Genomic DNA, 15,127 nt, shown 5'->3' with positions numbered 1-15,127 from the left:
CACATATTGATCTTTGCTAAGTTACTTTCGTGCTACTGCTGTTACAATCACTACAAAACTGCTACTGTTGCTTTTGTCACCGTTACCGTTACTTCTATATTACTTTGGTACTAAATACTTTGTTGCAGATATTAAACCTTTTAGGTGTGGTTGAATTGACAACTCAGCTGCTAATACTAAAGAATATTTTTTGGCTCCCCTTGTATCGAATCAATAAATTTGGGTTGAATACTCTATCCTCGAAAACTGTTGCGATCCCCTATACTTGTGGGTTATCACTCATCGGAGCCGGAAGAGGAGGAGGAAGAGGAGGCACAGTCGACTCCGATGGTTGTGGCGGATCCGGACGAGGACAAGGCGGAGCAGCCGGCACCGGCTCCGGGCTTCAACATGAAGGACGCGGAGGCGGAGTTCGCGGTCGCCCAAGCGGCCGAGATGGCGAAGCAGCAGGCCATCCTGGATTCCATCCAGGATGAGGCCTATGTGGAGGCCAACGGGCAGGAACAGGTGAAGACTGACGTGCTTTTCCGAACTTGGCACAGAGATAGAGGCGGAGGCCGATGCGGAGCAGCCGCCACCATGTACCCGGAACCGGGCACGGAGATAGTGGACATCTCCTATGTGGATTAGGGTGGTATAGGTTGATCTACATAGGATTTGCTTACTCACATGCTTTCTACGGATTTAAGATTTCAAATATATGGTATCCAGATGCAGAGAAGTAAATATGAGGTGTGATCGGCCACTGCTCACGGACACGTCCGTGTTTGAGGGGTTGGATTTGACAAGTCCGGCTGTAGATACTCTTAGCACGGCGACTTTCTTACTATCTATTATAATAATGTTTGTCCGCCTCCGTAATGAAGGGACGATGACGGCGACGTGCCTTTGGTTCACTCTAGTATTTGTAGTCGTTGGTAGGTGGTCTAAGGACCTGTAATTTATTTCTGATTCCTACTACTTATTTTATTCAGCTATTGCGTGAGGTTGCAGGACGCTCATTTTCATTCAAGTCTTCTATGGTTTTCTTCCGTTTCAAAAGATCTCAACCTGTGCAGGCTTTACTCGAGCCGATTTTGATTGTTGGAACAAGCGCAAAGTGCTTGCGTGCATCGATCGTGACGGCGTCGCCCGCTCGATCGTGTGGCACGCACGATGCCGACGTAAACACGAGTTGCACACTTCCTGTACGTCCCGCTCGTGCTCGTATTCTAGGGTCAGATTGAGCCGCGTCTCGTCGGACGATTTACCTGTGATGAGTCGTCACGTCTGTCCCTCGCCGGTAAACAGTGCCGTCGACACGGAAATCTTCGTCTGATCTATCGATCTCTCGGAGGATCCGGAGACAAGCCCGACACGGACGTCACACGACATGTCGCGCTCTGCCTCTGGCGGCGCACGGCCGGGCGGAATGCCCCATGCTCGATCGATCGGTGGTCTGCTCCCAGGATAAAACTCCACGGCGATGGACAGTTTGACACCCTCGACCAGTCGACCGACGCGACCGTCAGAGAACAGAGGAGGCGCCCGATCAGCGGAGGATCGACCCAAGTGGAGACGCAAATTGCTCGGACGACCGCGACGAGCCATGCTGCACACGACACCAATGATCGATCCGCAGTGGAGGATCAACACGGGACGGCCGGAGCTTTCCTACGAGCTAGTCGCCCGCCCGCTTTCTCGTTTCGTCCCTTTCAGCTGCCCCGCGTGCAACAGGAAGCCACGCCGGCGGCCTCCTGGCCTCGGCGAGCGAGCGAGCGATCGATCGTCCGAGACGAGACGTTGCCGTCGCACGCGCGCTCTTTTTGCTTTCGCTTTTTAGCAAGGCCTTTCTTTGGTTTGCATGCGCGCGCTTTTGCTAAGTTAGGCGGGTACTGGTGCACACACAGTTTTGCTCATTGTCGCTAGAGGCGACCTGACATGGCCTCCGACTACCATCCAAGTTGGTTCAGTCATCCATCTCGCGCACGGAACGGTGGAGGGACTGCAGTCTGGCGGTGCTGGGAAACAACGGAATAATCATTGATCCCAGTCATCATTGGCAATAGAATAATTTAAGCGGAGGCCGAGACGAGGATCAGACGTCAACTTGCTCAAGTGAAGAGATCAGGATAGGCTGATAGCTTGCTGCCCAAAGCCACCCGGTTTTCTCGATCTACATTCTGCAGATAAGCACCCCTCGTGCAGCTGACTCTGACTCCTAATGTCATGTGTGATCTCTGACAAGGCAAGTTTTAGCATGGAAGTTAAGCTGTTACTGTCTTAGATCTAGGCTTCAGATTCAGAAGACGACCGATCGCGTCATCTCTCCAACGTTTTCCCACTGCTAACACAAATATCTGATCTTCCATGATGCTAAAGCGCTTGCAGAATCATCGTGAATTGACCGCCCAAGAATCTCCTCGATGGATCCGATATCCCCGTTGCTGTTGAGACGCTGACTCGACCTGAATAATTGCCCCGTCAGTGCTTCCCTCTGCATCTGAGTGGCCACGTAGGCTCATGGGCCATGAAGATGCGCAACATATGCAGATAGACATGCGAACTCTTGACAGTACCTTAACCACCAGCATTGAGGGCCTCTGGAAACAGCAAACACGGACGTATCGCTAGCCGTTGGATCTACACGTGCAGCCGCATTATTGCAGAGTTTGCCGACGTGCCGAGACGAGTGATCGATGGACGATAGTCCAGACATATAGTGGCACCAAAAGCAGGTGTCGCTGGGTGCATGTCAAGAGGCTAGAGATGCTACTAGTACGGACGATGTTTGTGACAAGAACCCACTCGAGTGGAACATGCATGAGCCAAAGGTGGTGTCACAACATAACTGCAATAATGGAAAACGTAATTGGTCCCCCAGATTTATGAAGATACTCCAATCGGATTGACTGTTCCATGACAATGCAGCTTTAGGTCAGCTTATATTCTGTGCTTGATTCCACTTAAATATCTAGTTTTTTTTAAAAGAAAGAAGATTAAAACCCCCAGCCTCTGCATCAACCGATGGATACAGTCATCTTTATTTATTATTCAACATACGTCTAATAAGAACATACATGAAGCCACCCAAAGCAACCATTCACACCTACAAAACTCGATAATGTGGAGTGCTCTCACTCCCATATCTAAAACCGGTGTCGTTGCCGATCTATCCACGTAACGTATCGGAATGAATAGCCGGTGCAGCAGCAGACCTAAACCGTACACCACATGCACATGTTTTAGAAGCCGTCATCATCATTGGACCGCTGACCCATCTTCAAGAGAGAGATCTGCATCATCCTTGCCAGTCTGTCCATCCGTCGACGTCGCCACAACGCCCAACGACGCCACTGCCCTGCGCTCGTCGATCCAGACGCGAAGATTCTGGAGGATCTGTCGTGCGTAGCACCTGCCGACCAGGCATGACATAGCGTAGCACCTGCCGGCTAGGCATGACTTGACATCTCCACCGAAGCTCTGTGCAAGACGAAGCCGCTCCACCTCCTGCCCCTGTCTTCCAGCGCTGCTCCATCAACGATGCTCACAAGAGAGAAACGACACCGCAGTACCACCATCGTCCGATCTAGAAGACCAGATCCTAGGGTTCCCCCAGAGCAGCACGAGTGGGTCGACAGAAGTTACACGACGATGGGTTCATCAAGGTAACGGCGCAGAACGCCGCCATCGCCTGCCATCGGCTCGGTTTTCACCAGCAACTCTGTCTTCCCGACTCGTAGCCGGGACAAGATGACGGATCTCGAGATCTGGCCATCCAGCCTCAGGCCAACCACCTCCGACAAAGGAGATGACCACCACCGCCGGATGCACTAGCCAGATTTGACCAGAGGCGCCGCCGAACAATCCACCAATATTTAGCTGCAGCTCGCAGAATTCCTCGAAATCTTTCCTGTAGTAATTTTTCATTCATATTCCCCTTGACTTCAGTGGCGACATGTCGGATTTGTCTAACAAGAATCGTAGAATCAATCCAATCAATTTGAATGGTAAAATCATAGAATCGTTTTTTAAAAAAAAATTGGAGGGTTTACCCCTGATCTCTGCATCGACAATGCACACAACCATACATGATGGAAATGCATTCCGACAACCTAGAATGACAGTCCTCAGTGTGGTTTAGCTTGGTGTCTACATATTCCGCCTGGTCCTTCTGGCGGTCTTCTTGCCTTCGTTTTTGTGATCGGAGCTCCTCTTCGGGCATTTGGCTCGAGGTCGTCGAGGTGGTGTCTTGTCTATGGCTTTGGGACTACATGGGCAGCACACCAACCGGTGTTTGCGATGTGGTCTCGGCTATGTTGGTCCTTTGTTGATGTATGTGCCTTGCCTCGCCAGAACGTTGTGGTCGTCCGTGGGGGTATCGACCTCTAAGAGGGTACGGTTGGCTCCGATCACTACCATTCTTGTGGCATCAACTTTGTACCCTGCCCCTTTATGTGCCCTATGGAGCTTGCACTCGTGTAGACCTTTCTAAAAATTGTTTAGCTAAAGATGAGTTCCTGATTTTTGAATTTGGGTCAGTCGATTCATCGCAAAAGGAATGCGGAGAAGAGGTGTAGCACCAAGGCCACTGACGGCGCTGCCAGGGAGAGCGTAGGGAGACCTGGGACACCAGCAAGGCCTCAGTCAGGAAGAACCGCATCTAGAGACAACACGGCTCAGGGGCAAGTTAGAAGGTTGATAGTTATGGGTGTAGGGTGTGCAGACTTGCTATGAAAATATCATGGTGCGTTGATTTAGATAAATGGTCGGGGTGGCGGTGGGGGCAATGAGGTTGGCACGGGAGGCGCCTGCAACAGGCAGCCCGCCCGGTGGCAGTATGCTGCAAGAGGAAGAAGAACGGTTGGAGGTAGAAGAGATAATCGAATCCGCCTAAACCAGCGCACTGGAGGAGGAGCCCATATGCCAACCTTGAATTGTTACCGGTCTATGAAATAGACCGCCTAGTCAGCACCCAACTCGATCGCCATGTAACCTAGATATCTAAAACCACCGTACTAATTTTTAATCTATTTGGCAAACAAGACTAAGACTTTCTCGGAATGATCAGCACGGTAGTTTTCATTTTTTTAAGTATGTTTTCAACATTTTATGGGCATTTTCATTTAGGATCCAGAATTTTATCAAAATTTACTCTGAATATGTATTTTTCCTATATTTTTTAGTCTGTTTGGCAAAAAGATCGAAACTTTCCTAGAATGATTAGCACAGTAGTGCTCATTTTTTAGAATTGTTTTCTGATTTTTTTGGGCACTTTCAAATTTTGGGTCAACTTTTGAACAAAAAGGGGCTGACGTGGCAGCTGACTAGGATGGGTGCTTGAACGGTCGACTGGTCAAAACAGCCAAAAAAAAGTAGTTTCAAGAGAGGAGGGTTGATAGTTGTCTGGTTTTCGGAGTTCGAAGTTGCAAAGTAGACGATTTTGATGTTCGGGGTTGTTTCTTAGACAATTTAGGGATATAATATGGACTTAGCTCTCTATCTAACGGCTCAGATTGGCCCTAGCAAATCGACTGACCCAATCTATTTTTGGGGGCAACTAGCAAACATGTTCTTCAGCAGGGACGTCCACTGCTCCGAATAATTAAAGTTGGACACAGGAACAAGTCAAGCAGGGGATCATTTCGCTGTCGCAGCACTAGAAGCTGATGCAATGGCGGTTTAACTTACGCTCTATTGTTTGACATATAGGAGTATTCATTAGTAGATTGACATGGCAGGCATTATTTTGCAATCAGTCAGGGCATCCGTCCTGCTTGCGCATGGTCTGCTGCCCGGCAGGCAGTTCACGGGGTTCACGTCGCAATCCAATCAGTCGCGCCGGTATAAAACTGTGTTCTTTGGTCTGTTGCAAAACACCACCCAGACAGATCGCCTTGGCTGCTGATTGCAGTTCTTTATCTGCATCAAGACGAGGAACTTATCTGATAATATACGAGTACGTGCGTGATCTGCAGAGAATCTGGCCAAGAGGCACGGGATGATTATAGTATTTGCCCATGATCTGGTCATGATCTGCAGCTTTCGGCCGTGCAATTGTTATGGGTTATCTGCACCTGTAGCGTTTGCTTCTAGTAGGGCAGTGAGCTGGCTCGGCAGATCTTTGACTCGAATTTCTGCTGGTGGCGTTATCGTCTCTTAGCTAGCTAGAGTCCGAGACCTGCTGATTGGCGCTTCGTTTTCCATGAACCTACCTCACCTACCGTGGTTGAAACGGGAGGGGGGCATTTCGGAGGTTCAGAAAAATCGACCGCCCTGCTCCGTTCGTTTACACTTGGTTTTTCACGAAGGCACAACAGTGTGGAGAGGAACAACAGTTGAGCTCAGCACTACTCCTCTCGATCGACCGGCGTTCTAGTGCCGGTGACTCAGCGCCCGTCGACGCGCGGGCACGGGGGCGCGGCACGTTGGCACGGGCACGGGCACGGGCACGGCCGGGGCGGAGACCGGGCGGGAGCTGCGCGACGCGGCCGTTGCTTTCACTTTCAGCCAGTGGATGGCAGCCTCCACCAGTCACCAGACCACCAGCGATGCCGCCCGCCGCAGCCTCCCGCGATCCACCACAGGATAGAAGATTCCGGCGCGCGCGGGTGGGGCTGGACGGGACGGAGCCCGTCGCGCTTGGTCCCCGCGCAGTGTAAAATCCGTCCCTGTCGCGCCCACCACGCAGGGGCGGGCGTGCAAGTGCGAATCCCGAGACGCAATGAACCGCCACCGCTATATATACGCCGGCCGGCGCATCAGACGGAGCAGAGGCTTCAGAGCATTTCCGCGCCGCGACCCAAAGGAAAGCTAGAGGCGCCCGCACCTCCTGCCTCCGTGGCCGCTCTCCTCTGCTCCGTCTCTCTCGCTCCACTGCTTATAGCCCAGAGCTCGCCCGCCGGTTCCTCTCTATCTCTCCCTCTCCTCCTCTGGCACTCTGCTGCTTCGATCCAGGCCAAGGAATTCCGCCCGCGTCTCCTGCCTTCCTGCAGCCGGTGCGTTCCTTCGTTCCCCTGTGCTGTGCCCTGCCTTTTGTGTGCGGTTACATTTCTCCATTTGGTACGCGGACAAGTTTTGGTACTAGCAGGATTGATTGAGTACCTATGCATGTGCTCGCTCCTAATATATACAGTACGTCTTATATTTGTTGACATACTTAGCTACCTATAAAACGTCCTATATTTGTTTACGGAGAAAGTACTTTACCGCTTTGATGGGAAAATCTGGTTTTCGTGAGGTGCCTAATGCACTGGTACGGAGGGAGTAGCAGGATTGATCGAGTACCTATATATGTACTTTACTGCTTTGGTAGTTTTGGGCGTTAAAACTTACTTCAAAACAATAGAGGGCTGCATGCATCAATTGATGCACGAGCCGGGGTTTTCCCTCCTTTTTGAAACAAAAACTTTACTAGTTTATTGTACTAGAGAGTATGGAGCCACATACCTCCTCCGTTCGTCATTATAAGATGTTTTGGATATTTCAATATGGACTATATACTAGTTAAAATAAGTGAACAAAGACACTAAAACATGTCTATACACATCCGATTCACAAAAAAGTTACAACGTCCTGTATTTGTAAATGGAGGGAGTACTATATAAGTATGGCTTGATGTATATAGCTCACTTTAGTCATAATAATGTTGTATTGCTTTTTGATGCATTTCTTGATTCATATCATGTACTCTGATTGCTTTTCCCGGGAAGCGGTAGTCTGCCACATGGACATTTTTTTGTGAGACGAAACACATGGCCATATTATTAATTATCGTAGAGTAGCTCTTCTGACCAAGAGAAGTAGAGACCAATGGAGAAATATTGCTGCGACTGGTTAGGGGCATTGGACAGAGGAATCAGCATTCCATACGCATGGTTCATGCCGCTGACGGCGATGTGCTGGTGTTCATCAGTACTTGACAAAACATAGGTTAGCTCCGTGCCAAGATGATGCATGCAGAAAGCGTGGAACTTCGCCCGTTTGCAGATGAGATCATGTAGTAGAGTGTCGCTGCGCCCCTGCACCGTTCGGTCGTGTGTGGTCGGCAACGATCTGCTGTAGATGGAACTGCAGGCACCAGAACTCGCATTTCGCCGTCGTGTGACGCAATACTAGACAATGGCCATATGTTTTTCTTTTCTTTTCTTTTTTGACCGAAGAAAATGGCCGTATGTGCTAGAGACAACGGTAATAAGGACCTTTGTTCTGCTCTGGGAATCAAATTGTTCTGTGCGACCACTTGCTGAATGATCGAGTCGAATGTCGACATGAAGTATGAACACATCCAAGATCCGGTTCTAGTGATCCGAGACCGAGAGGCCGGGAAAAGATAGGGGTATATCCAATTAATGTACAGTACCTGCTAAAATATCTGCATAAGTTTATGTAAAAATCTGCAGTGCTTAGAAACTTAGAAGAGATTTTGGTATTCAGAGAGTACATTTCTGTTGCTGAAGAATTAGAGCATGAGAAGACTGATACTGGTATTTGCTAGGAGCCTAGGCTAACAAGAACTAGTATCTCTTTAGTAGCTTGGTCCCCACGATTATTCAGCACCAAGATTTGGCACAGTGATTTGTCTTGAAGTCTTTTCACACTTCAATTTCCATCAACTGCGATAAAAGTTCGGGTACAACTATGGTGATAGCCAACTGCAAACTGCTTTCATTCGTTTCTGGAATTTAAGCAGTATCCACTTCTGTGGAAATATCGTCTAGGCATTTATACCTTCATCAGATCCAGTGTGTCCACACTAATTTTTAGGATCCCTTATTTCTAGGTACACATTATGCAGGTCAACCTCACCTCCTCAGATATATTTCTGGTGACTAATGTTTAGGATCCCTTATTTTCAGGTACACAGGATGTCAACCTCGCCTCTTCAGATATATTTCTGGTGCATTCTACTATTTGCCAATGTTGGGATATCTACATCTTTACGTCTGGAAAAAGACGCACTCCTCGACATCAAAATTCATTTGCAGGATCCACAGAATTACATGAGCAACTGGGATGAATCTCACTCGCCGTGCCAATTTCACGGTGTAACGTGCCATGAAATTTCTGGTGAGGTCACAGGAGTGTCACTCTCAAATGCCTCGCTGTCAGGCACAATATCACCATCATTTTCTGTTCTCCACCAGTTGCATACTTTGGACCTCAGTGCAAATTCCATCTCAGGCATTATCCCTGCTGCACTGACCAACTGCACAAATTTGCAAGTTCTTAATTTGTCAATGAACAGCTTGACAGGCCAATTGCCTGATCTTTCATCATTGCTCAAACTGCAAGTTCTTGATTTATCAACAAATGGGTTTTCTGGTGCATTTCCTGTGTGGATCAGCAAATTATCAGGCCTAACTGAATTGGGCCTAGGAGAGAACAGTTTCGATGAAGGTGGTGTTCCTGAAAGCATTGGACTCCTGAAGAATCTGACATGGCTATTCTTGGGGCAATGCAACCTTAGAGGAGAGATACCAGCTTCAGTCTTTGACTTGGAGTCACTTGGGACTCTGGACTTCTCGCGCAATCAGATGACCGGTGTGTTCCCGAAGGCGATATCCAACTTGCGCAACCTGTGGAAGATTGAGCTCTACCAGAACAACCTGACTGGTGAAATTCCTCCTGAGCTTGTACACCTGACATTGTTATCTGAATTTGATGTGTCTCATAATCAACTTACTGGTGTACTGCCCAAGGAAATTGCTAGACTGAAGAATCTTAAGATCTTCCACGTCTACAGGAACAACTTCTATGGTGAGCTTCCTGAAGGACTGGGGAACTGGGAGTTTCTTGAGTCATTTTCAACTTATGAAAATCAATTCTCAGGAAACTTTCCTGCCAACCTTGGCAGATTCTCACCACTCAATACAATTGACATATCAGAGAATTATTTTACCGGTGAATTTCCGAAGTTCCTGTGCCAAAGCGACAAACTGCAGTTCTTACTGGCTTTGAGCAACAACTTCTCAGGTGAATTCCCCACCTCCTACTCTTCTTGCAAGACTCTAGAGAGGTTTAGAGTAAGCCAAAATCAGTTCAGTGGGAGCATTCCTCATGGCATATGGGGATTGCCTAATGCTGTCATCATTGATGTTGCTGACAATGGATTTATTGGAGGAATATCTTCTGATATAGGCATTTCAGCCACCCTAACCCAGCTGCTTGTTCAGAACAACAACTTCTCTAGTGAACTTCCAATGGAGCTGGGAAATCTCCCTCAGCTGAAGAAGCTGGTTGCTTCCAACAACAGATTCTCTGGCCAAATCCCTGCACACATTGGTAACCTGAAGCAATTGTCATACCTGCATTTGGAACAGAATGCATTAGAAGGGTCAATACCACCAGAAATTGGTTTGTGCGACAGCCTAGTTGACCTTGATCTTGCAGAGAATTCTTTGTCTGGCCAAATCCCTGACACAGTTGGCTCCCTTTTGATTCTGGATTCACTCAATCTATCCCATAACATGATCTCTGGTGAAATCCCTGATGCATTGCAGTCACTGAGGCCAACCTATGTTGATTTCTCTCACAACAATTTGTCTGGACCAATCCCCCCACAGCTCCTGATGATTGCCGGAGATGATGCATTCTCTGAAAACTCTGACCTATGTGTCACTGCCACTTCAGAAGGCTGGAGGCAATCAGGCACCAGTTTACGCCCTTGCCAGTGGATTGACAACCATCATAGCTTTTCACGGAGGCGGCTTTTTGCTGTGCTGATCATGGTGACCTCTTTGGTTGTTCTCTTATCTGGATTGGCATGTCTGAGATATGAAAATAACAGGCTTGAGGATTTCAACAGAAAGCAAGACACTGAGAGTGGTGATGACAGTGACTCAAAGTGGATTGTCGAGTCCTTCCATGTGCGAGGGGTCAATCCATCAGCTGCTTTGCCGGTACCCATGGTTACATAGCTCACTGTAAGTTCGAGACATCCTGTCACTTACATCGACTTATCTTTACATCTTTTTTGTAGTTATTAATGCTGTAACGGTTTAACGTTTAGTCTTCTGTGCAAGTACTGTAGAAAATATTTTGCCAGTGCTACCCAAACTCAACTACTCTATTATTCATCTTGTCCTGTCCTGGTAAATAACACCGTCTAATGAAGTGAAGCACTAACTATTTAATTTGACTATTAAAGCAGTATAATTGATGTAGTATCTTTCACTTGATACCAATATATGTTAAATGGACGCAGTTTGTCTTTTAATTTCTTCATAATATCCTTACACGTTTTGGTATCAAGTCATTAAAGTAGACCTATCCATGTATATTTGAGTAGTAACATTAACAAGTGAAATATTACTTACTCTTTAGATGCATATATTCACCTTAAAGATATCAGTATGAAGATTTAAGTCTTACGTCAGCTTATCTCTGAACTGCAGGGCTTCCGTATTCTCTCAAGGCGCGAGAAGAGAGTGACGTAAACTCTAGTCTTGTGCCGTCAGAGTTTCTTAGTGGACGTAGCTGGACAGACTACCAGTTTGAAGGTGAACTGGAAACTGTGTCCTGGGTTTGATCCCGTAACTGCAGCAGTTTGATCTATAAGTTGGCAACTATGCGTCAGAAGATATAATGAAGGTCTTTAACATTGCCCTTGTCTAAATTGTTCGAGCCCCTTCTGAGCGACCGACGATGAGAGAAGTTGTGAAAATGCTTATTGACAATGATTCTACTTCCGTATTCGGAGGGCAAAGAACAGGAATAATAAGTAAAAGCAGGCTACCTTTTCTTTGTAAGATGCCACCATCAACAAGATGAGGACCTTTACACTCAGAATAGCAACAACACTGAAGTAGCAGATTAGAATGTATTACTAGTGAGCTGGAAGCAAGTAACTAGAAGGCTGTTAATAATACTCTGGAGGTGTAGTGGCCTCTGTGGTAGCCTCATAGGTCATGTATCTGCAGCAGTTTATGTATAAATTCAGTCATATAGCTTGCAGTTTCTGTAAAAATGCTAGATGGTGATTTACTGTACTGAACTGTGATAATGATGAAACATAGCAGTGTAGTCCAATTTCGACTACTTTGAATGGGCTCGATTTTATCAAAGAGGAGCTTGTCTTTAACACAGTACTTCCTATTTCACATGTTAGTCATTCTTGCAAGTTTATTTAGAGGTAGTAGAAACAAGCCAATGGGTCATTACAACCGATCCAGCTAAGCTGTTAGCTCCAAATCTTTGCGGAACTGATCGGATATCACATCCCGATACGTGGACATCAGAGAAAAATGATACGATACAGTACAGAGACTCAGCCTACAGATTCAACCGCTATTCTACAAGTCTTGTACATCCTCTAGCTGACAGTTTTGAAAGGGGTGGAGACCTTCAGGCTATCCACGATGTCGCTCACAGAGCCTATCCCCACTGCCACTGAGATCATCAGGCAGACCATGCTCAAACCTTGCAGGAGATACCACTTGGTCCCCTTGGTGATCTTCCCCTGGGCAATGTGCATGCTTATGGGGAAGTACACGGTTAGCGGCCAGAAGCTGAACGCGCCGAGGAGCCCTAGCACCGCGTTGAAGAACGGTATCATCATTGCCACCACAGTTGTTGCAATAACTATGACCGTCCGTAGGACGAGCTTGTAGGGCGCGACGGTCACCGAGCCTCGCTGCATGAGCGGGATGCTGACGGTGTATGCGCTGCTGATGAACTTGGTGTCTGGCCACCTGGAGACAATCCACCTCTCTGCTGTAGCGAATATGGGCTGTGCATAGACCTGCATTGAGGAAAGCATTTTAGTTCCAAGTTGTTGAACAGTTCAGCTTGTCAATATTATGGAATATGCAAATTCTCAATTTCTGATTGAGATGCACTGACCTGATATGCCCCAATAAGGTGGAGGATGAGGCACATGTTGGCGATGTCGACGAGCCAGAATGGCCCTAATCCGGGGGCCGTAAGGATGTTGCCGGGAGCATCTGAACCAAATGCGGCATATCCGGCGCAGCCAACGGAGATGTAGAATATGGTGGTGGCTCCGATTCCATACATTGCTGCCTTCTTCATGGTCTTGTGCTCAGATGGTGGGGACTTCAGTGTATCCTGCAAGCAAAACAGGTAAGAAGTTACTGACAAAAAACATTGCCACCTGGAGTAATGTTCTGAAACAAAAACATGTGTATCTGAATTCTGATCAAACATGTAATTTCTGGAGTTTGAGTATCTGAATCATCATCATCCATGCTTACCTGGATCTCAATGAGCACTTCTGCGAAAGTGTAGGCAAAGGCAATGTTCCCAAGGGCAAGGAGCACGTCCCACGTCTTCTTGCTGGACGACGCCGCGGTGGCGCCTGCGATCCTCCCGTCGGGCCGGAGGCCGTGCGACGCCCACTCCGTCACCGAGAGCGCGAGCCCGATGAAGGAGTAGGCGAACGACATGACCGCCGCGACGACCGACAGCCACGTGATGTGCTCCAGGCCGGGGAACTGGGACAGCACCACCTGGACCACGGTGAAGGCGAGCATGAGCACGGTGCCCGGCGCGTCGCAGCGCGCGCCCTGGCCGTTCTCGTGCACGCAGTCCGACCTCCTGATCGCACTAGAAACAGAGAAAAAAACAGGATTCAGCATGTCCCTGAATGATAACTTGTCACGTACTTTGGTAGTTTGATTCGTGATGAGGAGGTGGACTGAATTTTGGTTGTTGGTTTGATGATACTCACACCATGCTGATGGTGGCGGTGATGGTGTAGCCGACCATGGTGCCCCACAGGTTGCCGTACTGGGCGATCCCGCACATGAACACCTCTCTGGGACCTGGGGAAAAGTTTCAGGCATTGGGTTCAGAATCCTTGCTGTTTTGCGTGTGGAGGAACAGAGGGGGACACGTACTGAGGTAGGATCGGACGGCGTCGGTGTAGGTGTGGTTCCGGGCGCCGGTGACGGGGTCGGGCGCGCGGTAGGCGTTGGCGAGCAGCGTGGAGGTGTAGTAGGTGACGCACGCGAAGCCCACCAGCGCGAGCGGCCCGGCCACCCACCCCAGCTGCGCCACGCTCCACGCCAGCGCCAGCACGCCGGAGCCGATCACCGCCGTCACAATGTGCGCCGTCGCCGTCCATACCGTCCCTGCAACGAACGAACAAACAAAGACCGCCGCCGCCGCCGCCGGGGCCGATCAATCCAAACCCCCAGGAGGAATAATCGTGCACGCTAAAGCCGTTACACAAACGCCCCTATAAACCAGGCAAAAGGAAATCGAGAGGAGGGGCGGCGCACCTTTGCGCTCGTGCTCGCCCGTCTCGACGTCCTCTGCTGCTGCTGCGGCGGCGGCGGCGTCGGCGGCGGCGTGCTTGTCCATCTTCTCGCCGCGTGGCGTGGCGTGGCGTGGGGGTGTGGGAGTCAGAGGGACGGGTGCGGCAAGGCAATGAAGCACCAGGACGGGGGTTTGGTCGGTACGTATTTATAGGACTCGGAGCAGAGCTGGGGCTGGGCTTTAAACGGGAGCTCTGATGATAGGGCCGGCACTCTGACCTGTACAACACCGGCATTCCAGGTTCGGCGCCGTCGGACTCCATTGGGCAGGGTTCGGATCCAATGCCCCGACTCATTAAATCACTGCGTTAACTACATTGGTCGTTGAACCAATCTATATTTGGATGGATACTGGTATTCTCGGTCCACCAGAGGTTAAGTCTTAGATTTGACATTGGTGCTCGCATTATTTTTGAAATTATTTTATGCTTCCGGCGATGTTCATCAGTGGGAGGAGACATTCCCCTTGACCGTGAGCTGTCGATGCTGACTTTGTAAAATCTTAAGATGCTAGGTCGGCTCAATCTCTCGAAGGTGCTCATAGCAGTATGGTGTGCGTGCATACGATTATAGGGGTGAATGTATGCTTGTGTATGTGAGCGACTGTGATTGTACTGTATTAAAAAAAAACTACATTGGTCATTAATTGCTCATGAAAGCAAAAGTACCAAATTGCAGAATCCACCCTGATGATTGTATCTTCATCAAGGTTTTTTGGTGTATTTTATATCTATACGCATCGGTCAGGGTGATAATTTTTCCTACTCAGCCGCCTCCGCAGCTGCCCGAGTTAAGTTATGATCCTGCAACACCCGATCCATGCAACATAAGTCTCCGCATGCGACACGTTTTGCGTGTGTATAAAACGT

At 48.7% G+C, this 15,127-nt stretch overlaps 2 protein-coding genes across 2 annotated transcripts; one reads left to right on the top strand and one right to left on the bottom strand.

The window, feature by feature from the left end:
* Positions 1-6,730: 6,730 nt before the first annotated feature.
* Positions 6,731-12,025, top strand: LOC125545449 (receptor protein-tyrosine kinase CEPR2-like). Its single transcript, XM_048709387.1, has 3 exons — positions 6,731-6,977; positions 8,838-10,904; positions 11,376-12,025. The coding sequence occupies exon 2, from the start codon at positions 8,847-8,849 to the stop codon at positions 10,896-10,898; it is 2,052 nt and encodes a 683-aa protein (XP_048565344.1). The 5' UTR covers positions 6,731-6,977; positions 8,838-8,846; the 3' UTR covers positions 10,899-10,904; positions 11,376-12,025.
* A 50-nt stretch (positions 12,026-12,075) lies between these two features.
* LOC125545450 (amino acid permease 6-like) lies at positions 12,076-14,413 on the bottom strand. The gene is made up of 6 exons (XM_048709388.1): positions 14,223-14,413; positions 13,839-14,072; positions 13,670-13,763; positions 13,194-13,545; positions 12,823-13,047; positions 12,076-12,721 (listed from the first exon to the last, which is right to left on the bottom strand). The coding sequence occupies exons 1-6, from the start codon at positions 14,302-14,304 to the stop codon at positions 12,293-12,295; spliced, it is 1,416 nt and encodes a 471-aa protein (XP_048565345.1). The 5' UTR covers positions 14,305-14,413; the 3' UTR covers positions 12,076-12,292.
* Positions 14,414-15,127: the final 714 nt, after the last annotated feature.

Source organism: Triticum urartu, chromosome 3 (genome assembly GCF_003073215.2).
Source record: "Triticum urartu cultivar G1812 chromosome 3, Tu2.1, whole genome shotgun sequence".
Classification (NCBI taxonomy): Eukaryota; Viridiplantae; Streptophyta; class Magnoliopsida; order Poales; family Poaceae; genus Triticum; species Triticum urartu.
Note: the sequence above shows the minus strand (reverse complement) of the source record. Positions and strands in the feature narration are given on the sequence as shown.